Source organism: Cibotium barometz, chromosome 3, assembly GCF_041138505.1.
Source record: "Cibotium barometz isolate CiBa-2024 chromosome 3, ASM4113850v1, whole genome shotgun sequence".
NCBI lineage: Eukaryota > Viridiplantae > Streptophyta > Polypodiopsida > Cyatheales > Cibotiaceae > Cibotium > Cibotium barometz.
The window spans coordinates 15,259,219-15,284,706 of record NC_141048.1 but is presented as its reverse complement, the minus strand read 5'-3'; the positions used below and the strand labels follow the sequence as shown (position 1 = coordinate 15,284,706).

The window sequence follows — 25,488 nt, the reverse complement described above, 5'->3', positions numbered from 1 at the left end:
AGATTTGGCTGCGGATGCTGCGTATTCTGGCCCCCCTCTCTCCAGAGGGTATGTTTACGTGGGGTGCCGCTGCTTGGTCGACTTCGTCAGGGCCTGCTATGGGCTATGAGATGGAGCAGGGCAGTCAGGCCATCAGATTTATTAGGGGCCAGCCTCGCCTGGTTCCGGCACCGGATTTCTCGTCCGCCAGCTGGACACAGGAGAGGGATTTACGATGGGAGCTCCTCAGCAGCCTCACCATCTGGTTCACCTGGAGGGCCCGGTGCTTCACGGCCTTTGAGGGGAGATTGGAGCCACCAGCAGAGACTGTTCGGGGTATTTGGCAGGAGTTGATCCACACCCTGCGAGGACAGTACGACCGCATCCGGGGAGACTCGGATGAGGCGATCTTACGGCGCCAGGCCTTTCATACCACTTGGCGCTGCGGCCCGTTCTATACCCTACACACGGGATCCCCCCGTTGGCACTACAGGCCACCTGTTTGGCTCTTTCCCCCCCCCATTGTATGATTTAGCCGCTCAGTCCTTTAGGCTGATGCTTGTATTTTGCAGCACCTAGGGAGAGTCTCCCGGGCTGCCATGATGTATTCACTGCTCTTCTCTCTGGTAGGAGCAGGAGAGATCTCTTTTGTAGCCCTCCGGGCGTTTTTTACATAACTAATGAAAGGATCTTTTCTCGGAAAAAAAAAAAAAAGAATCTGCTAAGTCACCCTCCTCCATCCATTTCGCATCCATCGGTGAATAGTTCTTTAAACTTCACAAGATAGCGACGGGAAACTTTACCTCGTACCTGTCTTTCCTTATGTGCCAGTATCTGCTCTGGAATAAGAACCTCATCAAGTTCGTCTGCTTCCAACTGACCCTCATCTGATACATCCACAAGCACCCAAAACCTGCTTGTACTCCATCCAAGTGGTAAGCACAAGTTCCAATGAAGCATAGTAGATCACCACTGCTAGACATAGAAAGAAGCTGCCTTCCGAACCCATGAAGCCTCCGTGAAGATACCACTGATGACAAAGTGTCAAAAGTCATAGCCTTCAACTCATCTTTTGCACCATAACACTTCAACTACTTCTTGTTCCTGGCTGACTACTTCCTGTCCTTGGTGTCTTTTATCCTGAGCTTGATCCTCAGCTTTTACTCTTCACCTCATATAGGCAAAGACTCATATCCTGTACTACCTTTCCACTTTCCTCGTGTAGAAGCTTTTCATGTGACAACCACGGGCTCACCTCCTTGAGAAAGTCGACGATATCCTGGCGATGAAACCATGAAACCGGCCTTCAGAAATCTGACAAGCGGTGGAACAAACACTCGCACACAAAACACTTCATCACCCATGAGAACCTGGAAAAGTAAAACAAACAGGGGAGCTAGAATGCTCCTGCAAATAGTACAAGGACACCGATTGGCCCCAAAACGGAGTGGCCCCCTTGCGGTATTTCTTTACTTGATGAAATAAGAGTACAAAGTACAACTTGTCGAATCCTTTACCAATAGGATCCCTTTTTGCTTTTCACCCAGGACTTTTCCCAATAAGATCTCTCGCTATTACAACAAAGCATTCCATAGAGAAGGCACACCTGTACGACACCTCCCTGCTTGAAAAGGTCTTCTCCATCTCAACCATGGATTCCCACGAACCCTTTCCCAAACAGCAGTAGGGCTGTACCAAACCATATGTCCTTCCTATAGTCGCAGCTTGCATGTAACCTCGAGAAAACTAGAACCTGTTCACATGAATCCAGAGACATGCTTTCCACACGAAACCAAAGACCTGTATCCGATAAACCAAAGACCTATATCCATAAACCATAGGCCTGTGTCCTCGATACCAAAGTCCTGTTTCTTCTCGAAAACCAATGTCTTGTTTCCATGACAAATAAATCCACATGTGCACCATCAATCACGATGCCAAAAACTCAGAGAGAGAAAAAAAGAGGATGTGTCAAGCAATCCCTGAATACACATAGGTCCAAGACGAACAGCAACACACATCTCTTCCAAGAATATCATCCTGTGCATCTTAACTTGATCCTCTTCATCCCAATCTCGTAAACAAAGCCTGCTTGCGAAGAGAGAGAGACAGAGACCCCTTGGCTGTTCGCCCCTTGGTGCCTCCTTTAGCTCACCTTCTTCAAGAGAGATAGAGAGAGACCCACACTGACTACTTCCACATATGCAGCCACCTGGCGTAGAGAGCCTCCCATCCGAAACTCGTCTGACTGCCCAACTATCTGCAGAGAAATTCCTGCTTGATGCCTGTCTAGCTGCCCATTGCTGGTTGCCCATAGATATAGTCGCCTGGTCGCTTTTTACTTGGTAGTAGCCGATGCTGAACTACCTAATCACCTGCCTGGCTGCCCATGTGCAACAGCACCCTGGTGGCGGTGGCTGTACCTGGCGAGCGGCGGCTTCTGTACCAAGTGGCGGCAGCCCTGTACCTAATGGCGGCGACGGCGGCTGGTGGCGGAGGGAGCAGCTGGTGTCGACGGAGGGAGCAGCTGGTGTCGGTAGAGGGAGCAGCTGGTGTCGGCGGAGGGAGCAACTGGTGTCGGCGGAGGGAGCAGCTACACCTAGCGGCGGCAGCACATCAGGCGGCGGCAGCAGCGGCCAACAGTAGCTTCAGCACGGCAGTAGCAACATCAGCCAACAGTAGCGGCAATGGCTGACGGCAGCAGCAACAGCAGCAGCTAGCGGTGGAGGTAGCTGATGATGGCGACAGCAGCTGCAGCGCTCCAGGAGATGCGCCTGCGTACCATCCGGCCACCTTCCCACACGGCGATCACCACACGGCCACCTCCTCACGGCTCGCCACCCTTCGCCCTCTTTAAAGAAACAATGCGCTTTTCATTAAAAACGCTGAAAAGCAAAGATAGACAAAACGCATGCTTTTCAATATAATAATAAGCCTTTAAAATTAAAGTTCCTTTTTGTCCCCTTTTCACACTTGGGCTGGCCACCAACATGGGTTTCCTTTTCACATTCAATTGATGCCTGTCCACACTGTGCGTCCCGTGGCCGTGCCCGTGGCCGTGCTCGTGCCCGTTGTCCAGAGAGAAAAACATAGGGTCGTAACAATGTAGGGTCAGTCGACGCAACGCTTTGTTTTATACTTGCTTGATGACATGGCAAAAGATGGATCAGCGATCCCAGAAGTTGAATCACACAATCACACTAATTTTCCCAAACTTCAAGCGATCCAAGAGTTTAGCGATTCAAGAAGTTGGATCATGGCAATTTGACGGATAGGATCATCAATCTGTGATGATCGAGATGATCTCTGATGATGATTCCAGACTTCAAGCGATCTCAAAGTTGGATCAGCAATTCATGAAGTAGAATTGTTTTAGAGTTGGATCGTTATGATCCAAGAAATTCTTTTTTGAATTTTTTAAATGTTAATGCCTAGGTCATAACAACTTTTTGTGCTTAATGATGCACCGTTTAATGTTAGTGCCCTAGTCATGCTCAATGCAGTTTTGTCATATTATGCAAGACACTCAGTGAGGGTCCATGGGCTTTTAATGTTGAGGGTTTGTAGCCTAAGTGTTTAGTGCGTGAGTGTGATGTTACATTTTACAAGTACTAGGGAGGTCAAAGGATAGAAGAGTGCTTGTGCCCATTAGGTGTGACACCTAAATGCTTTGAAAAGAATGTTCCAAACAAGCATGCGATGCAAGCAAAGTTGTGAGCACTAAAAGTGTTCCTACTGCACCTTTTGTGTATTTTAAGGTTTAGCTCTGTCGCTCCTCTAGACTTAGTTGGACTTAACTCTTATGCTTTAACGCATCCTGTATAGGTGACTCGACTGAATTCTACTGAACTGTTATCCTTGTCTCTCCAGCACAAGTGACTCAACTTGTGAAATATCAATTGTATAAATGATGTGACATATTTTCGAAATTACGCTTCGATGCATTTTGGCCTTTTGCGGCCAGACTCTTGACTATTATGCCTTAGGCTCATTTTGGCCCTTGGGTGACTTGACTTTTGAACTCTTATGCCTTTGGCACATGTTACTCCTTTTCATACACTATGTAATCCCCTCCCTAGCCTACATGAAACATGGCCAAAGACCTACCATTGTACCAAAAGCCCGCCCATTGTAACATGTTTTGGTAACCCCAGAAGTGTGGGCAATTGAGCAAAGCCCAATTATATATATAAGTGACTTGTGGGAGTGTGTACAGACACTTTTGATAATATAATCTACCAAGGGGCACTCCAATGCTTTATTGAAGTCTTCATTGCTTTGCGAACACATTTTTGTAGTGGTGATGTCTTCCTTGTAAATACGTTGATTGTTGTAATGTGCAACAAAGCCTCCTTTATAGTATATACCCGCCGTAAGTTTATGTGATTCCACTTTACTTGAGAGAGAAGAGGGGAGAGAGAGAGAAGATAAGAGTCGACACAGTATTGGGTCCCAATTACCCACTGAAGGGCCCCCTTGCAAGCAAGAGTATTTGGGGAACTTCATACAATGAGTATCAAGGATTGCCCAACGCAAGGACGAAGTAGACCGAACCATATGCTGTCCAAGCTCCTTTGAATCACTCTTTGATGACCACTATGCAAACCCAAAACTGAGGGATGCACATATGCTAGCTGAATGCTGAAGAAGCTCTTTGCAGAGGCCTTGGGGCTGTAGCACAATAAAGTGTTGCTTTGTTGAATGTATGCACAGGGCTCTAGGCACACATTACTACCCTTGACTGATTGTAGACTGCTTTATGAATGATGACTTATGCTGTGGACTGAGCGTTTGTTTATATACAAATTTGTGCTCCTAGTCGGTTCACTACAAGGGCTGTCGGCCTGTTTTGTGGACAATAAAATGCTATTTTAATAGCATTAAATGCTGCGCATATTCTCCTGCTGCCCTCTTTATGCTGGCCGCCTGCAAGATCATACCCGACTGCCGCTTGCATGTCCCTTTGCTGGCCAACTGTGGCCTATAAGCAAGTTTATGCTGGCCGCCTGTTATCGTAGTAGAAAGGAAACGCGTTTCCTACAAGGAAGGAAACTTGGAAACATTTCCTTGTAGGAAAATCGTTTTTTTCAAGCAATTTTTTTGACTTTTTTTTTGCCCCAAATCTAACGTCGAAATCTATGCGACTCTTTCGATAAAGTTTTTTATGTAGTGTCATGTATGGGTTTTTTTTTGTGGCATGGAATGATGGATGATTGAATCATGGATCATGGACAGTGGACCGTGGTCTATGAATCATGATCATTTGACATTGATGATGGATGATTATATGGTTTTTGTTATTTGTGATTCAAAGACTGTAGGCTTCAAATTGATGTTTCCATGTATTCTATTCATTTAGTGTTATTTTTACATATTTTATACAATAGATATTTGAAATTTTGTACATGCAAAAACCTATAAGTAGGAAGCTTGTAGGAAACTTTGGGCTGATTTTATGAAACCCGTTTGAAACTTTTAGGAAACCCATTTCAAACAATCCCCTAACTACTATGCCTATTATACAAGCTGCCGATTGGTGTTCTTGCTCACAAAACAATCCCATCATCTCCATTGGGTGGAATTAGTAGTATACCACTTATCATGATTGTACATCTATAGCATGCTAGATAGTGACTGCATAGTGAGCTGCATATGACTAGGATTAGCTTTTCATTTCAGTTTTTCTTCCCATGATATTCAGGACATGGACTTGTTGTATACAAATTTGTCTCATAGGCCAATCTGGCCTTCCGTAGCCGTTAATATATCTTTTTTCTTTTCTTTCTTTCCTTCTTTTTCTCCATGAAGCCTAGAAGATGGCTGACATGGGCTGAATAGGCTAGCTAGTCTAGCTATGCCAGCCAACATACCTAGGAGAGATGGCATGGGGTGTAAAGACCCAAATGCAAGGTAACCCCATGAGGGGGTGCCTTTTGGGCTGGCCCATGTGTAAATGTCCTAACATGCTTACTAATGCAATGATTAAAGCTGAGGTTGACTTCTACATGAACCTATCTGATGAATTCTCCAAGTGGGTAAGAGGACTGACACATGCAGACTCTCTATGGCTATAGAGACTGTCCTACATAGCTTGTGCCTGACATATCTCAAATTGGGGCTCACAATGGGGCCACGGCATACGACAAAATATTCATGTGTCACATAGCACTCACATGCAGGGTGCATGTGACATTCCCTCTTGCTTAGCTTGGGCACAGGTTCATGGCTTCCAAGTAGTCCGCTAGGAGTTGGGGTTATGTGACACCACTTGATAATGAAAGAGACCTTCGGTCCTATACCTTGAACTGCCTAGGTATGGTTGTTTAGGCCCCTTGTCAAGGTGTCTCGGGAAGATCTCCTCCAACCCTATGCATGGCCTGATATGGAAATGTCCATCCTTAGAAGCATGTAGCTTATTTAGAACTGTGTCAAGCCTTCCTAAGCCCACTACCAGCCATCTGGCCTAAATAGGCCAACATCCAGTGTCTAAATTAAAATCATGGGTGTCTGGGTACTTGACCATGGCTAATCCTCATCATGATGGCGTAGAAACATGAGCTATCCAAAACCTGAGCATTATACACTGAGGGTGGAGCATTGGTAAAGAGAGGTAACAACTTATATATCTTTATGAAACTGCAATGTAAATGAGCTTCCAGATTTAGTGAAGTTTGAAGAAAAAGCAGTAGAGAGCACCCTATGTGAGACAAAACATAAAGGTTAAGAAACACGGACAGGAAAAAGTTCATTCACTTACAAGTCTCCTTTCTTCAAGTATCGCTTCACTAGAAGCTCATTCTGTTGTGCATCTCGACCACTAAGGATCAAGTAATTTTCGCTGCTGATAAACCAGTTGAACTTTTCAAACCAGTGGACCTTTCGAATATGCGAAATGGCAGCAACAACCTTTTCCTGAAACATTCTCACGAGGTCAGACATGTAAAGGAGTGGCAAATTAAGTTTTCTAACTCCCCCCAATCAAAAGGTCCTGATTGCAAATTCAAACCACCGCATGATGCTTCCCTGCATATAAGGAACCTAAGGTCACCTGCGCTAGTTGCTGCTGTGTTTTCCTCTCTGCAGCTTTGAATGCTTTTTCATGTGCAGCAACAGTTTTTTCTTGTTTTGCCATTTGTTTTTTCTTCAACTCAAACCACCGTCTCGCATTCGCATGAGCTGAAAGAGATAAGTCCACTTCTACCTGCACGTTAGTTGAAACCACCAAATGCTATTGAGATGCTTGCTTTATACACTCGAGACTTCTTTTTAAAAGCTCTGAAATATGTGTGGTCATGGAGTGTAGAACATGTTGAAAGAGTCAAGCAGCATATGAGAGAGCTACAGACAAGGCAAAATCCAATGACAAAAAAGGGGTCAAAAACAGAAGAAAATGACCTACCTTTGTTGCAGGTTGGGTCTTTTCCTCTTCGTCCATGTCATCGAGGTTATTGCACAAGAGAAGAGTGATCTGATCCTTTTCTAATTGTAGGCTGTGGATGATGCTAGCAATTGGATTACCAGCCTTTCTTTCCTCCTTGATCATTCGGGCCAAATCATTCCAATTCATGCCTGTAGCCAGAGCTGAACGGACAGCGAGGATGGCAGCATCAACATCCTCTAGATTGTACTCAATAAGTTCAGCCAAGGCAATGGAATGGTCCACCTCCTTCTTCAAAACGTCAACCCTGTTTGCCTGGAATGCAGTAAACAGTGTAGAAAAACACAAACCTTAGCCTAGAGTAGAAAAGAGGTAAAAGCTTAAAAAAACAGAATTTCAGTAACAGATTTTACTCGAAGCTGATTGAAAACCCCAAATGCCATACCATGTAAGAGAGCACAACATAACATGTGGTGTGACCAACTTTACACTCACACCTAGGATCTTTCCAATACGACACAAACTATACTGTAGATTACTTAATAAAAGAGAAAGAATAATCCAAAAGTTATAGTTAAGTATCCTTGTTGATACATGCAAGTACCACGCATGTGCGTCATAGTTGAGCCTTAAATACTTACTAAACTCCTCTGACAGGCTGTGACGCTGCAGAATAAAGGAGGTCATGATATGCCCCAGGGCCCAATGCACAATAGAGAAGTGGGATGATCTGTGAAATGAGGGGAGCTAGGGGTTCTTTTATAGGCTCTGAAATACCCCTATTTGGGCACCCCATGTCATCATATATGCTGAAGAATAAAGGGGGTTTGATGTGCCCCAATGCACAATGGAGAAGTGGGTTGTGTAAGAGGATACAGTGTATACAAGAGAACACTCACAAGAAGTAGGATCTTTCACAACACAAAACTTTAAAATTCAAATTGCACAATAACAAAGATAGAGAAAAATATTGTATTACAGCCCCAATGGTAGTGGATGCACTCTTCCATACAGTCACGTACCTCTATCGCATCAGTCACATGAATCCCCAGGGACTAGCACTCGAGGGCCACCCTAGAGTATGGTATGCCCTGGTTCTCAGGATATGGGTTCCACATGTACCGCCTCCCACCCCTTCAGTACAGGTTGGACTCCCCTTTTCTCCAGCTCTCTCATGAGGACACCAACCAACCGGGTTATCCGGTTAGATCAGAGATTGGGCCGAGATAGATACAGAGGAGGTATATGATGGGTGGAAGCCGATAGAGAGGCCCTAGTGGCGATGATCTCACGCATGATTAGGAGTAAGCCATCAGTGCCACATGAGATTGTGCAGGCAGAGATGGGAGCTGCACCGATAGTGACAGAGGCTCTATTCCAGACAGTGACATATTGGCATAGGCTACGGGAGCTTCCACTTGATATTTACCCCCGGTTAGCCCTGGAGTCCTCGCGCGACAATTGACACTTGAGGGAGATACAAAGTGCTGGTATGCACAGGTAGGCACTTGGTTTGGCATGCATAGTATGTAGATGGAGGCACTCCCCCCGTTTGAGTACAGCATAGAGGCCCCCTCATTTGCTCTCAGCCGCACAGAGCACAACAGGGTTATCACGAAGGACATTGTCAGACTCGATACTCAAAGGACAAGGACTTCACCTAGTCGTCCACTAGGGACGAAGATAGCCTTCTATAGAGATCACCTTCTATGCCTGACAGAGGATGGGTTCATCATCCATCCACACTACATGGCCATACACCTATACTTTGGGGTGAGATGTGCGATGAGCCAGATCCGCACCTCGTCCCACCAGCTAAGAGTGGAGACTGCCAGATATGGGCCGACCAAAGGACGGGATATGCCAGCTCTGTCACACAAAGCCTGAGACAGAGGACCATTACATATGCCGATGCCCTATATACTATGAGATTCGGGGGAGGTTCCACTACCTCTTCCGAGCTAGGTTCGGACCACTTTCCAGGATCATGGACTTCCCGGATCAAAGATGCCTGGGCCTTTTTCATCTAGAGCTCCGTAGACACAGGGAGTCCTTAGTGAGATCCAGATTAGTTGTACTTGCTCGAGGACCAGCACAAAGAGCTCTCACCGACTTCTTCCATGCCAGCACTTTGAGCGCTGATCCACCCATCATACCCAGACCACAGGCTAGTGTAGGAGCTCAGTCGAGAGGTGTGACACTAGACAAAGCCACTGAGTTATGCAGAGCTGGACGCCCCATACCCCATGGCCCTCGCCAACGGCCACGGCCACGCCACCACAGGAGGATCCAGGCCATCATCTCCCATCCTCGCAGGACCTTGTCGCGCGAGCTCAGTTTTACCACCTTAAGCACCATGTCACACCGGCCCATGAGGGACGTATTCGGGTGATATGAGAGATCTCAGCTCATGTACCTAGATCAGATTTTAAAGTTCTAGATTTTGTTATCTTTCTTTATTACTATTTTGTACCCAAGATGATGTACCTCATGGATATGATGTAACCTTTTTGGTCTCATAGGTCATTTTGGCCTTTTCAAGACGTTAATACAACTCTCTCTCTCTCTCTCTCTCTCTCTCTCTCTCTCTCTCTCTCTCTCTCTCTCTCTCGCTTCGCTGCCCGCTGCTTGCCTGCGCCCCCCCCCCCCCCCTCCCGCTTCGCTGCCCGCTTGCTTGCCTGCACCCCCCCCCCCTCCCGCTTCGCTGGCCACTGCTTGCCTGCGCCCCCCCCTCCCGCTTCGCTGCCCGCTTGCACCCCTCCCGCTCCGCTGCCCGCTTGCACCCCTCCCGCTCTTCGCTCCCCCCTCCCGCTACTTGCCTGCGCCCCCCCCCCCCTCCCACTGCGCCCACCCCTTCTGTTTCGCTCTGCGCCCACCCCTCCCGCTGCCTGCCTGCGCCTCTCTTTCACTGTTCGTCTGCATTCGCCCCCTCCCAGACCGTCTCTTTCGCCAGGCATCTCTATCACTGTTCGCCTGCATTCGCCCCCTCTCAGCCCGTCTCTTTCGCCAGGCCTCTCTGTCACTGTTCGCCTGCATTCCCACCCACCCTTGCTCAGGCCCCCAAGGCAGCAACATAATGGGGACTTGAATTTCATCCATCTCTTCTCTCTCCCACATATTTACCTGCTCCTTTCAAACATTCCCTCCCTCTACAATGGGAGGGTCTGTAGATGACAAAATCAGCCAGCTTGATCATATCCTTAGGGATCTTATTAACGACCAGAAGAAGACATTGGACAGCACCATCACCGCCATCAAGAAGGACTTATTCACGCGCATGGGGAAGCTGGAGGCCAAAGACGAAATATGGAAGGAAGAGAAGCTTACCATGCCAGAGGAGTGGGAGAAGGAAAAGCTCGCCATGCAGGAGGAAATCAACCTTTTGAAGGGCGAAGTGGCATCCTTAACGCGATCGTCCACGGGAGGAAGGAGAGACTCTTGAGGTGGACAAAGAGGCAATCAAAGAAGAGATCACCAAAACCCTCACCCACACAATCGAGGGGAAAATAGAGGCGGCCCGCGAAGGATGGGTAGAAGTGATGAAGAAGAACATCAAAAAGGAGGTGCAAGAAGATGTACAAGTGGTGAAGAAGAACATCAAGAAGGAGGTACAAGAAGATGTACACATGATGCAGTCCACTCTTGATGAAGAGAAGATGCGACGGATCCGGCGCCTCAACATCCGAGTCACAGGGATACCAGAGAGCACTACCTCCACGCCCGAGATTCACGGGCGGAACCTATGTACCAAGGTAGGACTAAAGGAGGATGAGCCGCTCCCATTCACTAGAGTATGGAGGACAACCCCAAAGGACTCCACCAAAGGCAACAACTCCCGGACGAGGAGAGTAGGATCAGCTTTATGAGAAGACGGGCTATCTTGAGGAGCTTGCCAGGGGGCCCCATCTACTTTGATGATGACCTCACATGGATGCAACTGGAGCACAGAAGATTATGCATGCCGAAGATCAAGGCGGCACGCAAAGAAGGGAAGAAGACACATTATAGGGATGGTCACATCTACATTGATGGGAAGAGGGTCGAATAGCGCCATCTGGCCTATGAGACACGGAGGAAACAACATGAAGACAAAGAGATACACATAGCAATCTGGAACTGTAATGGAGTCCTATGGACACATCCAAGGAGACTTGAGGAGGTGATGGAGGGCCGGGATATCATCTTGATGACAGAGACACATGAGAGCCCGGAGAGGGGCTTACCACGGGTTGAGGGTTATCAGTGCGACTCAGCTCACCGACAGGGGATGAGACAGGCCACCTCCCGAGGTTCAGGAGGTATTGCAGTGCTTTTCAGGCATGGGTTACATGAGCATGTTCGAGTCGTAGCACGAGACTCGGAGGCGAGATACATGTGGATTAGCTTACGCCTCTCGGAGACCAAATGGATTTATATCGCCCTTTGCTACTTTCCTCCGAAGGGGTCGCGATCTGCCACCACCGAGGAGCCGGGTGGAGGAGAGGATAGTGAGTCTCCATACTCTGTCTTATCTGAGGAGATCTTACACTATTCAACACTGGGAGAAGTCTTCTTGATGGGGGACTTCAATGCACGGACTCAGAGCAGACAGTGCGAGATCTATGACTTTGAGGATCCCCTAAGACTAGAGCCACTAGCTACAGAGGATACAGGGACCACTCGGATCTCCGCTGATGGAGGAGTTGACAGCACTGGATATGGGCACTCGGATCTCCGCTGATGGAGGAGCAGACAGCACTGGATATGGGCAGCATTTGCTGGAGCTTGGGGCCCGACACCATCTCGTTATTTATAACGAGATGACTTAGTGGTGGCCAGATTCAGGTGGGTTGATTTGCTTTCCAGTGGGAGGCGGCAGTAGTACAGTGGATTATGTGATGGGATCCCGGGAGGCAGCAGATATGGTGTCTCACTTCACCGTACCACCATGCCCCATTGGGGCGGATCATACATACCTATCCCTCACTTTCAGGAGCTTATTGGAGACCCACCCACCCATCATACAGCCACCACGCACTATTTTTCACTTCACTCAGGACCTAGCCGAGGTGTACGACTATCATGTTCATGATCAGCTATTTGCCTTAGATCCATCGGCACCCATGGCCATGCTCACCTCCCAGCTCTCACATGTACTGCAGTCCGCAGCCGCGAGGAGTTTCCCATACCACATACAGACAGGACGGCCACCTACATCTGGGAGCATGCCCCAGAACCGATGGTATGATGATGAGTGCGGAAACCTTTACCGCAGTCTCCGAGTGCAGAGGGCTCGCGGGGAGATCACCCGGAGGCAAGCAGGCAGGAGGATGCATACTCTCACCCGCCGTAAGCGGCGAGCTTATGAGGAGGCTCAGTACTGGGACACATATCACATGCTCATGAGCAGAGATGCTGTTGCTGCTTGGAGGAGACTCAGAGAGCCCCGTCCTCCCACACCTATTGCCGATCCTCAGACCTGGCAGAAATATGCGGAGAGACTTTATGATGTGCCTGCACAGCACCCTATACCACAGCCCACAGAGCCATGCTCCACAGTCTCCACCTTCTTCACCCCACCTATGGTTAGGAGGGCCATATGCCGACTCCAACATGGACGGGCGACAAATCATACAGGATTACAGGGAGAGCATCTCATCTATGCTATTGATACATTGGCACCATTTCTTGCTCATCTCTTCAACAGAGCTCTGTCAAAGGGGTTTCCGGCTGAGTGGACGATGCACACTATTGTGCCGATCCATAAAGCGGGAGATGTACAAGACCCCGGGAACTACAGGACCATCATGATTGGCCATATATTGGCCAAACTATACGGGGCAGTTTTGGAGGCAGAGCTGAGCACTCATGCAGAGGTTGGGGTATTGAGAGCAGCAGGCCAGGCAGGCTTCCGTCGAGCCTTCTCGACCATCGACCACATTTTTACATTGAGGTGCCTGATTGATCAGGCCAAGGCACAGAGGCAACGGCTCTATTGTTGCTTTGTGGATTTCCGCAAGGCATTTGATACTGTGCCCAGAGAGCGCCTCTTTCGGCGACTACAGACACTAGGCATACCTTCAGACATGATGTGGGGCATATACAGGCTATATGAGCAGGTCTTTGGGAGAGTCCGATGCCCAGGAGGCTTGTCCGACACAGTTGCTAGCACCATTGGTGTGAAGCAGGGGTGCCCGCTCTCCCCCACGCTCTTTGGGCTCTATATTGATGAGGTGGTCGATTACATCACACAAGGAGGAGGCTCTGGGGTTGAACTATCAGGTATTACTGTCCATGTTATGCTTTATGCTGATGACATCGTCTTGGTATCCGACACACAGGTTGGGCTTCAAAGACCTTGTGGCTCTTGATGACTTCTGCGCACAGCAGGGGCTCACAGTGAACCTTGGGAAAACCAAGGTTATGATCTTCCACACTTCACCCGCAGTCAGGAGCCACACTACTCTCACATTAGCAGGAGGGTGGGTCGAGGTGGTGAGCTCTTATGTTTACCTTGGCATCACATTTACTAGCTCAGCTGGACGCTTCTCCATGGCTCAGGCAGTCCGAGACAGAGTGACCCGGGGGTATGCAGCTCTTGCTGGCCTTGAGCGTCAGTGTCATCAGGCACATTTGCAGGAACCCCGCACGAAGGGGTGGCTCTTTGATACATTAGTGACACCAGCCTTGATGTATGCAGCAGCGGTTTGGGCACCAGGGCTTGCAGCCTCCACATGGGTACAGCTGGAGAGACCACAGATCTTGATGCTCTCGAGGATGATACGCAGCAAACCATCCGTCCCGCACGACATTGTTCGAGCTGAGTTTGCTGCACCACCTATGGCAGTGGAGGCATTGTTCCAGACGATCTCCTTTATATACAGGATTAGGGAGATGCCCATGGAGAGATTATCCCGCCGAGCTTTTGAGGCATCCAGATAGCTGGCCGAGGCTGGACACACTGGATCTTGGTATGCACAGATGCTACAGTGGTTCTCACATCATGGTATAGACATTGAGCGGTTGCCACCTTTTCAGTATGATCAGTCTGCTCCACGGGGTTACCTCTCTCTCAATGAGAGGAACAGAGTGATGAGACAGGACATATGGCAGCACTACATACAGGAGACATGGACAGCACCAGAGAGCCCACTACCACCGAAGATGCTGTATTACAGAGACCACTTTATGAGCATCTCAAGGGATGGGTTTATACATCGACCGCGGTACATGGATGTATACATGCCACACAGCTCTGGCGTTGGTATTGGACAGCTACGAGTCTCATCACATCAGCTAGAGATAGAGGCTGGGAGAGCGGCACGGGTTCCCAGAGCTGAGCGGATATGCAGATTGTGCCGCGAGGAGGTGGAGACTGAGGATCACTTTGTATGTAGATGTAGGGCCCACTAGGGGGTCAGAGATAGATATGCAGGATTGTTTGAGGAGCACTCTTCACTACATCAGTTGATGGAGGCCTCGTACCAGCGACAGCTTGGCAGACTACTACTAGAGCTTCATAGTTCTCGAGAGAGACTCCTCCACACACCCGCTCCCACTAGGGGTGGGAGACAGTCCCAGCTCACAGATTTCTTCCAGAGAGCTATGCCAGTGCCAGCTGATGTACCACGTGGGGTGACCGCACTGAGAGCAGAGGAATTGAGGGCCAGGAGGAGACCTAGACAGACTGGACATAGAGCGCCCTCACCGAGAGGTAGCAACTATCCGAATGAGACACCAGATGGAGACACAGGAGAGGCTAGCTCGCTTTCATTCAGACTCAGGGTACATGTTCATGCCATTCACAGCCTCAGCATCGCCGATGTATGATATCTTATATCCCTCTTATGGCACTGGATGGAGTTAGACATAGATCTGCATTGCATGCTTGTACTACCCCTTCAGCATATAGAGACGCATCTTGCCTTAGCACTCCATCCACATCCCCACCCCCCTTATATTGTTTGTATATGGGCTCCACCGATCCAGGATGATTCACAGTTGTATCCACACACATGCACACTCTCTCTTTTGTTTCTTTTCTTCCGATGACCGGAAGAACACAGTTGTATTATTTTTTGTCTCATAGGCCGACTTTGGCCTCTCGTAGACGTTAATATATCTTTCTTTCTTTCTTTCTTCTCTCTCTCTTTCTTTCTTTCTTTCTTTGGCATCGATACCCAGAGTGGAATGTAAATGGATGTACCTGATCTGTCCCATAGGTCGGATTCGGCCTCCCGTGGACGTTAATATAACTTTCTTTCTTTCTTTCTTTTTCTCTCTCTCATTCTCTTGGGGGACTTCAATGGCAGGACCGCCCATAGCCAGACAGTATTTTATGATACCTCAGAGGAGATGTTGAGGGAGCTTGATGTTAGGGATATGGGCCTATCTAGACTCTCACAGGATGAGGAACATACAGTGTATGGGCGGTATTTGATAGACATGGGGACTGCACATGGATTGGCCATCCTGAATGGCCTACAGAGATTCCCGACATCGGGCGGTTTCACTAGCTTTCCACATCGGCATGGTGCTAGTACAGTGGTCTATGTTATGGCTCAGCCCAGTCTCATTTCCTCTTTTCAAGATTTTATGGTAGGCACTAGGCCGGTTGGAATAGCAGTGGATCATGCTATCTTGTCCTTCACTCTCACATTTCAGTTCAGCACCGCTCCATTGGGACAGGTCTCCACACACACTCGTTATACCTTTACGAGGGAGACTGACACCGTATACACGGATGAGATATACAGACGCCTATGTGCCGAGGAGCCGGGACGGCCATTAGATGAGCTCACTCAGATATTGATAGAGACGCTTCATGCTGCAGCATCAGAGGCATATCCCCATAGTCAGCCTACACAGAGACGATCTAGGAACATGCCCCAGAACAGTTGGTATGATGAGGAGTGCAGAGAGATGAGGATCAGATTACAGAGAGAGGTGCTCATGGGTGTTACCACTCACAGACAGTCACGGATTACCTTCCGGCACCTAGTGCGACGGAAGAAGAGGGCTTATCTTGCTCAGTTAGAGAGGGATTTGTACCAGTTGTTTATGAGTCAGGACTCAGGCGAGGCATGGAGACTATTCCATGAGCATTCACCATCACCAGCCATTACCTCCACAGAGATTTGGGGTGAGTATGCAACATCCCTGTACACAGCACCAGGACAGCCGCCCCTGCCAGACCCATCGGAGCCATGCCCAGAGACGTGTGCTTTCTTTACTGCTGAGATGGTAAGGAAAGCTATTGACAGGATGAGGACTGGGAGAGCATATGATCATGATGGTTTGGTAGCAGAGCACTTTATTCATGCCAGAGATATGCTTGCAGAGCTTATTGCTATGATGTTTAACCGAGCCATGTGTGAGGGTTTTCCTGAGACTTGGAATATGTCCACGATTGTGCCTATCTTCAAGTCAGGGGATCCTATGCTTCCTGGGAATTATCGTACCATCATGACTGGTCACACATTGGCTAGATTATATGCATCTATTCTTGAGCAGGAGTTGAGTAGATGGGCAGAGAGAGAGGGCATACGTGCATCAGGGCCGGCACGGTTCAGGAGAGGTATCTCCACTCTTGACCATATCTTGACACTCAGAGCTATTATTGAGGAGGGCAGATTATATGGCAGGAGGATTTACTGTTGCTTTGTGGATTTCCGCAAAGCTTTTGACACGGTACCGTGAGCCAGACTGATGCGCAGACTACAGGAGATGGGAGTGCCCACAGAGCTGATTTGGGGAATCATGGCTTTATACAGGACAGTTGTGGGGCAGGTACGTACTACCCAGGGTGTATCTGAGATGGTTCACTCCACTATTGGGGTGAAACAGGGCTGCCCCCTTTCCCCCACCTTATTTGGGATGTATGTGGATGAGGTTTCGGACTATGTAGAGCGGGAGGGTGACAGAGGAGCACAGCTAGCAGGGACATGGATTCCGCTGTTACTGTATGCTGATGATATTGTGCTGATCTCAGATTCTCCAGAGGGGATGCAGCGTAATTTGGATGCATTGCACATGTTTGCAGAGGACAGTGGATTGTCTGTTAACCTTGGTAAAACCAAGGTGATGGTGTTTAACACCACAGCACAGTGGGTTAGGAGGTCAATGCCCACCTTTACATATGGTCAGGAGACAGTGGAGTATACAGATGCATATACTTACCTTGGTGTGGTTTTTAGTGGCCCACTATTTTCCTTGAGGAGAGCAGCGGAGACCAGATTGACCAGAGCTTATGCAGCATTGGGGAGACTAGAGAGGATGTGTTCGCAGGTTCAGTTTCAGGAACCTCGAACAAAGCTCTGGCTCTTTGACACTTTGGTCACTTCAGCCATGCTGTATGGAGTGGAGATTTGGGGACCCTCAGTGGATCACCACAGCCGAGCTGGTAGCACTGATGGATGGAGACGTATGGAGAGGTCCTTGGTTTCTATGATTTCCCGGATGATTAGGGCCAAGGCCTCCGTACCACATGATATTATCCGTGCAGAGATGGCTGCCCCCCCATTGGTAGTAGAGGCACTCACTCGATCAGTCTCCTTTATACATAGCACTTGGGCTCTCCCTAGAGACAGATATGCTCACTTAGCCCTGGAGTCTTCACGACAGTTGGCATCACAGGGAGACGGATCATGTTGGTATGCACAGATGACAGCTTGGTTCCAACTGCATGGCTTTAGTACGGACAGGCTACCTCCATTTCACCCTGGATGCACCCTCCCTCCCTCTCACACGGGCAGAGATTACCAGACTTATCAGGCAAGACTTGACTCAGCTGGACACTAGGAGGACATGGATACAGCCGACACACGAGCTTGGTACGAAGATGGCTTTCTATAGAGATCATCTCCTCCAGCTCACGGAGGATGGGTTTGTGATTAGACCCAGCTACATGGATACTCATCTTTCTCATGGGGTACGGTGTGCTATTGGTCAGATGCGCACATCCTCACACCAGCTAGAGATTGAGACTGGCAGATTCAGAGGAGTACCAGCTGAGGCCAGGATTTGTCAGCTGTGCCAGATGGAGCCAGAGACAGAGTTACATTACATATGTCACTGTCCGGTATATTATGAGATACGAGGCCGTTTTCACTGCCTGTTCAGAGAGGGCTTTGGACCACTTTCTAGAGTCATGAGATACCAGGATCAGAGATGCCTCGGATTGTACTTGCTAGAGCTGCGTAGACATAGAGAGGGTCTCCTGAGAGGGAGGGGATCAGAGAGGGAGAGACACCTACAGTGGCAGATTACAGACTTCTTTCGACCAAAGATTGAGCAGTCAGGTCAGCAGGCATTGCAGCTAGGCCCAGAGTACAGCCGCACCAGAGGTACACTGATTGATCGGGCTATAGAGCTGGGTCCAGGCGCCCCAAGATGAGAGGTCCATCTCGACACCGGCGGAGACTACAACAGAGGATCGGGACCATACTAGCACGGCATGGGAGACGTCCAGTCAGAGTACTCACCATGGAGGACATTGAGGATATCCGCCATCGACCGATGAGAGACATCTTTGGATAGTGATGTGTATGATGCTTACCTTTGTTGCTGGAGTTTTCCTCCCACATGTTATCCATTAGGAGCTCCTGGTACCGTACTTTTCCTCATAGTTGTTTCAGTTTCAGTTAGTTGTTTAATTGTTTTTAGCTTTCTTTACACAGACATTGTATCAGATCCACCAATTGTTGTAACCTTTTTGGTCTCATAGGTCATTTTGGCCTTTTGAAGACGTTAATATATCATTTCATTTCATTTCATTTCTCTCTCTCTCTTCCAGTTAGTTGTTTAGTTGTTTTTAGCTTTCCTTACACAGACATTGTATCAGATCCACCAATTGTTGTAACCTTTTTGGTCTCATAGGTCATTTTGGCCTTTTGAAGACGTTAATATATCATTTCATTTCATTTTCATTTCATTTCTCTCTCTCTCTTCGTGTGACCCTTCCGCCTCCCGTGTAGCCGCCGCTCCCTTTCTGCTCGCTGCCCACCGTGCGACTGCTGCACGATTGCTGTGCGCCCCCCAGCTGGTGGACTCCACCCTCCGCCAACTCCCCCTCTCTGTTCGCTTCTCTCTGTTCGCTTCTCTCTGTTCGCTTCTCTCTGTTCGCTTCTCTCTCACTACGCCCCCACATGCGGCACTCTGTAGGAAACCTTGATTTTGAGCTAGGTATTGAGCAAACTCATGGCCACTTTAGAGTCTTGCCATTAGGAATTTATGATGGAATCCTTGGGATGGATTAGTTAATTGCAAACAAAGCTAGCATTCACTGTAACCAGGGGAGTATCACTTTTGAAAATAAGCATGGCCAAGTAATATGCGTTTAGGGGATAACACGAAAACCTAAATCTAGGGTAGTCAAGGGAAAAAACCTTCTCAAGGGAGCACATAAGGGTCAGCAAGTTTTCTTAGTCAAGCTCAACAAAGCCATTAAACCTAGTAAAGAGACGGAACCCTCTTGGCTTCAAGAATTCTCTCACATCTTCCCTGACAAGCTTACAGGGCCACTTTAAAAAGCAAGCTTGAGGATGGAAAATTTCAGCCCTCCTTTATTGAAGAGCTGAATACCATCAAGGAACAAATGAGGATCATTCGAGAGGAGGAGGAGCAACATAAAGCGAAGACATCTTCATGGGTGGAGGTGATCACAAAGACACAAAAGGAGATGGACGAGGCGGAGAAATGGATCGAGGTCGCCAAGAAAGGAAAAGGTAAAGAATCGCCACCCATCCCCACTCCCACCATCATCAACATGAGCCTTGAAGAGGAGCAAAGGAGGAAGACCCGGGCCTTACATGTACGAGTGTCCGGTCTAAAAGACCGTGATGATGCGGAAGGGGAAACCAAGGAGCTCTTCTCTATGATGGGCATTTCAGCCAGGCACACAAAGGCATGGAGAGTGGGAAAGAAGAGAGAAGGTAGTGGCGAATCCTCTAAGGAGAGAGCACTTATCATTCGCTTCCCCTCCATGGAAGCGAAGAAGGACTTCTTGAAGAGACGTCCTACACTCAAGAAGATGGGAATATTTCTTGGAGATGACCTCACACTCTCGCAACTTGCCCACATGAAAGAAGTTATGCCCGAGATAAGGGCAGCCCGAGAGAAAGGGAAAGTGGCCTTCTATAGAGATGGTAGAGTGGTGATTATGGAGAGACGCTCTTCATGACGGCGCGAGACCTATGGGACTACACTCAAAGTTGCTACTTGGAATTGTAATGGATCTCTACGCCTTGATGTAGGGGCTTTTGAGGATAGTTTCACTGGAAGGGACATCATCTTCTACTGTGAGACGCATCAGGCTCCTCGACAGTCCATGCCACATGTTAGTGGATACCGATGGGGGACAGCTTGTAGACACGAGACTCGTTCAGAGCATAGAGGACGGGGCTCAGGAGGAGTGGCAGTATTGTTTAGAGAGGAGCTACAGCCACTGATACATATAGTCCGCAAAGATGAGCAGGCTAGGTACATGTGGGTTAGACTGAGGGCAGAGACGGGCAGATATCTCTACATTTACTTCAATGCCAGGACCGCCCATAACCAGACAGTATTTTATGATACCTCAGAGGAGATGTTGAGGGAGCTTGATGTTAGGGATATGGGCCTATCTAGACTCTCACAGGATGAGGAACATACAGTGTATGGGCGGTATTTGATAGACATGGGGACTGCACATGGATTGGCCATCTTGAATGGCCTACAGAGATTCCCGACATCGGGCGGTTTCACTAGCTTTCCACATCGGCATGGTGCTAGTACAGTGGACTATGTTATGGCTCAGCCCAGTCTCATTCCCTCTTTTCAAGATTTTATGGTAGGCACTAGCCGGTTGGAATAGCAGTGGATCATGCTATCTTGTCCTTCACTCTCACACTTCAGTTCAGCACCGCTCCATTGGGACAGGTCTCCACACACACTCGTTATACCTTTACGAGGAAGACTGACACCGTGTACACGGATGAGATATACACACGCTTATGTGCCGAGGAGCCGGGATGGCCATTAGATGAGCTCACTCAGATAGTGATAGAGATGCTTCATGCTGCAGCATCAAAGGCATATCCCCATAGTCAGCCTACACGGAGACGATCTCGGAACATGCCCCAGAACAGTTGGTATGATGAGGTGTGCAGAGAGATGAGGATCAGATTACAGAGAGAGGTGCTCATGGGTGTTACCACTCACAGACAGTCACGGATTACCTTCCAGCACCTAGTGCGACGGAAGAAGAGGGCTTATCTTGCTCAGTTAGAGAGGGATTTGTATCAGTTATTTATGAGTCAAGACTCAGGCGAGGCATGGAGACTATTCCATGAGCACTCACCATCACCAGCCATTACCTCCACAGAGATTTGGGGTGAGTATGCAGCATCCCTGTACACAGCACCAAGGCAGCCGCCCCTGCCAGACCCATCGCAGCCATGCCCAGAGACATGTGCTTTCTTTACTGCTGAGATGGTAAGGAAAGCTATTGACAGGATGAGGACTGGGAGAGCATATGATCATGATGGTTTGGTAGCAGAGCACTTTATTCATGCCAGAGATATGCTTGCAGAGCTTATTGCTATGATGTTTAACCGAGCCATGTGTGAGGGTTTTCCTGAGACTTGGAATATGTCCACGATTGTGCCTATCTTCAAGTCAGGGGATCCCATGCTTCCTGGGAATTATCGTACCATCATGATTGGTCACACATTGGCTAGATTATATGCATCTATTCTTGAGCAGGAGTTGAGTAGATGGGCAAAGAGAGAGGGCATACGTGCATCAGGGCAGGCAGGGTTCAGGAGAGGTTTCTCCACTCTTGACCATATCTTGACACTCAGAGCTATTATTGAGGAGGGCAGATTATATGGCAGGAGGATTTATTGTTGCTTTGTGGATTTCTGCAAAGCTTTTGACACAGTACCGAGAGCCAGACTGATGCGCAGACTACAGGAGATGGGAGTGCCCACTGAGCTGATTTGGGGAATCATGGCTTTATACAAGACAGTTGTGGGGCAGGTACATACTACTCAGGGTATATCTGAGATGGTTCACTCCACTATTGGGGTGAAACAGGGCTGCCCCCTTTCTCCCACCTTATTTGGGATGTACGTGGATGAGGTTTCGGACTATGTAGAATGGGAGGGTGACAGAGGAGCACATCTAGCAGGGACATGGATTCCGCTGTTATTGTATGCTGATGATATTGTGCTGATCTCAGATTCTCCAGAGGGGATGCAGCGTCATTTGGATGCATTGCACACGTTTGCACAGGACAGTGGATTGTCTATTAACCTTGGTAAAACCAAGGTGATGGTGTTTAACACCACAGCACAGTGGGTTAGGAGGTCAGTACCCACCTTTACATATGGTCAAGAGACAGCGGAGTATACAGATGCATATACTTACCTTGGTGTGGATTTTAGTGGCCCACTATTTTCCTTGAGGAGAGCAGCGGAGACCAGATTGACCAGAGCTTATGCAGCATTGGGGAGACTAGAGAGGATGTGTTCGCAGGTTCAGTTTCAGGAACCTCGAACAAAGCTCTGGCTCTTTGACACTTTGGTCACTTCAGCCATGCTGTATGCAGTGGAGATATGGGGACCCTCAGTGGATCACCACAGCCGAGTTGGTAGCACTGATGGATGGAGACATATGGAGAGGCCCTTGGTTTCTATGATTTCCCGGATGATTTGGGCCAAGGCCTCCGTACCACATGATATTATCCGTGCAGGGATGGCTGCCCCCCCATTGGTAGTAGAGGCACTCACTCGATCAGTCTCCTTTATACATAGCACTTGGGCTCTCCTTAGAGACAGATATGCTCGCTTAGCCCTGGAGTCTTCACGACAGTTGGCATCACAGGGAGACGGATCATGTTGGTATGCACAGATCCAGCTGCATGGCTTTAGTAAGGACAGGCTACCTCCATTTATGTACTCCCTGGATGCACCGTCCCTCTCTCTCAGGCAGGACTTGATTCAGCTCGACACTAGGAGGACATGCATACAGCCGACACACGAGCTTGGTACGAATATGGCTTTCTATAGAGATGATCTTCTCTAGCTCACGCAGGATGGGTTTGTGATTAGACCCAACTACATGGATACTCATCTTTCTCATGGGGTACGGTGTGCTATTGGTCAGATGCGCACATCCTCACACCAGCTAGAAATTGAGACTGGCAGATTCAGAGGAGTACCAGCTGAGGCCAGGATTGGTCAGCGGTGCCAGATGGAGCCAGAGACAGAGTTACATTACATATGTCACTGTCCAGTATATTATGAGATACGAGGCCATTTTCACTGCCTGTTCAGAGAGGGTTTCGGACCACTTTCCAGAGTCATGAGATACCAAGATCAGAGATGCCTCGGATTATACTTGTTGGAGTTGCATAGACATAGAGAGGGTCTCTTGAGAGGGAGGGGATCGAGAGACACCTATAGAGGCAGATTACAGACTTCTTTCGACCAGCGATTGAGCAGCCAGGCGCCCCAAGATGAGAGGCCCATCTCGACACCGGCGGAGACTACAACAGAGGATCAGGACCATACTAGCACGGCATGGGAGACGTCCAGTCAGAGTACTCACCATGGAGGACGTTGAGGATATCCGCCATCGACCGATGAGAGACATCTTTGGATAGTGATGTGTATGATGCTTACCTTTGTTGCTGGAGTTTTCCTCCGAGATGTTATCCATTAGGAGCTCCTAGTACCGTACTTTTCCTCATAGTTGTTTCAGTTTCAGTTAGTTGTTTAATTGTTTTTAGCTTTCTTTACACAGACATTGTATCAGATCCACCAATTGTTGTAACCTTTTTGGTCTCATAGGTCATTTTGGCCTTTTGAAGACGTTAATATATCATTTCATTTCATTTCATTTCTCTCTCTCTCTCTCCCGCCTGCTACCTATCTTTCTCTCTCTTCGCAACAGCCCCCTCTGAGCTCTCTCTGTGGGAAGCGCTGTAGACACGCACAGAGCTCTTCCTATGGCCAAGGGTTAATCAATTTTTAACCCAAAACCAGCCTTTTTCAGACCAAGACAAGATGGAGAGGATCGACATTGAAGACCTGATCAAGGCAACCATCCAACAACACAAGAAAGAGACGGACAATGCAATTAATATGGTCAACCGGAGCCTTCTTGACAAAGTCAAGAAGCTTGAAGCGCGGATAGCAGCCCAAGATGCGGAGATCGCAAATCTCAAGGAGATAGAAGAAGCACGTGCTCAACATACACTCGAGGAAGGTGAAATTCAGCCCGTCATGATGGAGGAGCTGAACACCATCAAGGCCCAAGTGAGAACACTTCAAGAGGGAGAAGAAAAGAAGGCCGCGGAGACCTCGTGCGTGGAGGTGCTTACGAAGACGCAAAAGCAAGTAGATGAAACGGAGAAATGGATAGAAGTGGTCAAGAAAGGTAAGAACAAGGAGGCCGAAAGCACATCTACCTCGAAGATTATCAACCTAACCATTGAGGAGGAACAAAGAAGAAAGACAAGGGAACTTCATGTGCGGATCACGGGTCTTAAGGACGGTTACAATGTAGAGGAGGAAGCCAAAGATTTATACACACGCATGCGCATTTCGAGGCCTACACACACGGGGGCTTGGAGAGTGGGCAAGAAAGACAAGAATGGAGGAGAGAGCTCGAAGGAGAGAGCTCTCATTTTATGCTTTCCCACCTTGGAGGCCAAGAAGGATTTCTTGGTCATGCGCTCCGCCCTTAAGAAAACGGGCATGTTTTTAGGAGATGACCTTAAGGACCTTGGCACAGCTAGCACATATGAGGGAGTGCATGCCGGAGATTAGGGCAGCCAGAGAAAAAGGGAAGCTAGCATTTTACAGAGGAGGCAGAGTGGTGATACTAGAGAGACGCACCACCTGACGGTGCGAGACCTATGGGACCAGTCTGAGACTTGTATTATGGAACTGCAATGGAGCATTGAGACTGGATGTGGGGGCCTTTGAGGACAGCTTCAGAGATAGGGACATCATCTTCTACTCGGAGACACATCAGGCCCCAGGCAGCACATTACCGAGAGTGGCGGGATACAGATGGGGGACGACTTGTAGACAGGAGGCCCGTTCGAAGCATGGTGGTCGCGGATCTGGAGGAGTTGCAGTTCTTTTTAGAGAGGAGCTTCAGCC

The 25,488-nt window shown here is 48.5% G+C and overlaps 1 protein-coding gene across 2 annotated transcripts in view; it reads right to left on the bottom strand.

Moving 5' to 3' along the window:
- Positions 1 to 25,488, bottom strand: part of EMB1441 (zinc knuckle (CCHC-type) family protein) — a 183,863-nt gene that overhangs the window by 71,442 nt on the left and 86,933 nt on the right. For both annotated transcript variants that reach the window (XM_086773538.1, XM_086773545.1), the window contains 3 exons: positions 7,379 to 7,672; positions 7,028 to 7,180; positions 6,737 to 6,891 (listed from right to left, as the gene is read on the bottom strand). In XM_086773538.1, coding sequence (XP_086629664.1) covers positions 6,737 to 6,891; positions 7,028 to 7,180; positions 7,379 to 7,672 — 602 coding nt within the window. The remainder of the gene's footprint in view (positions 1 to 6,736; positions 6,892 to 7,027; positions 7,181 to 7,378; positions 7,673 to 25,488) is intronic.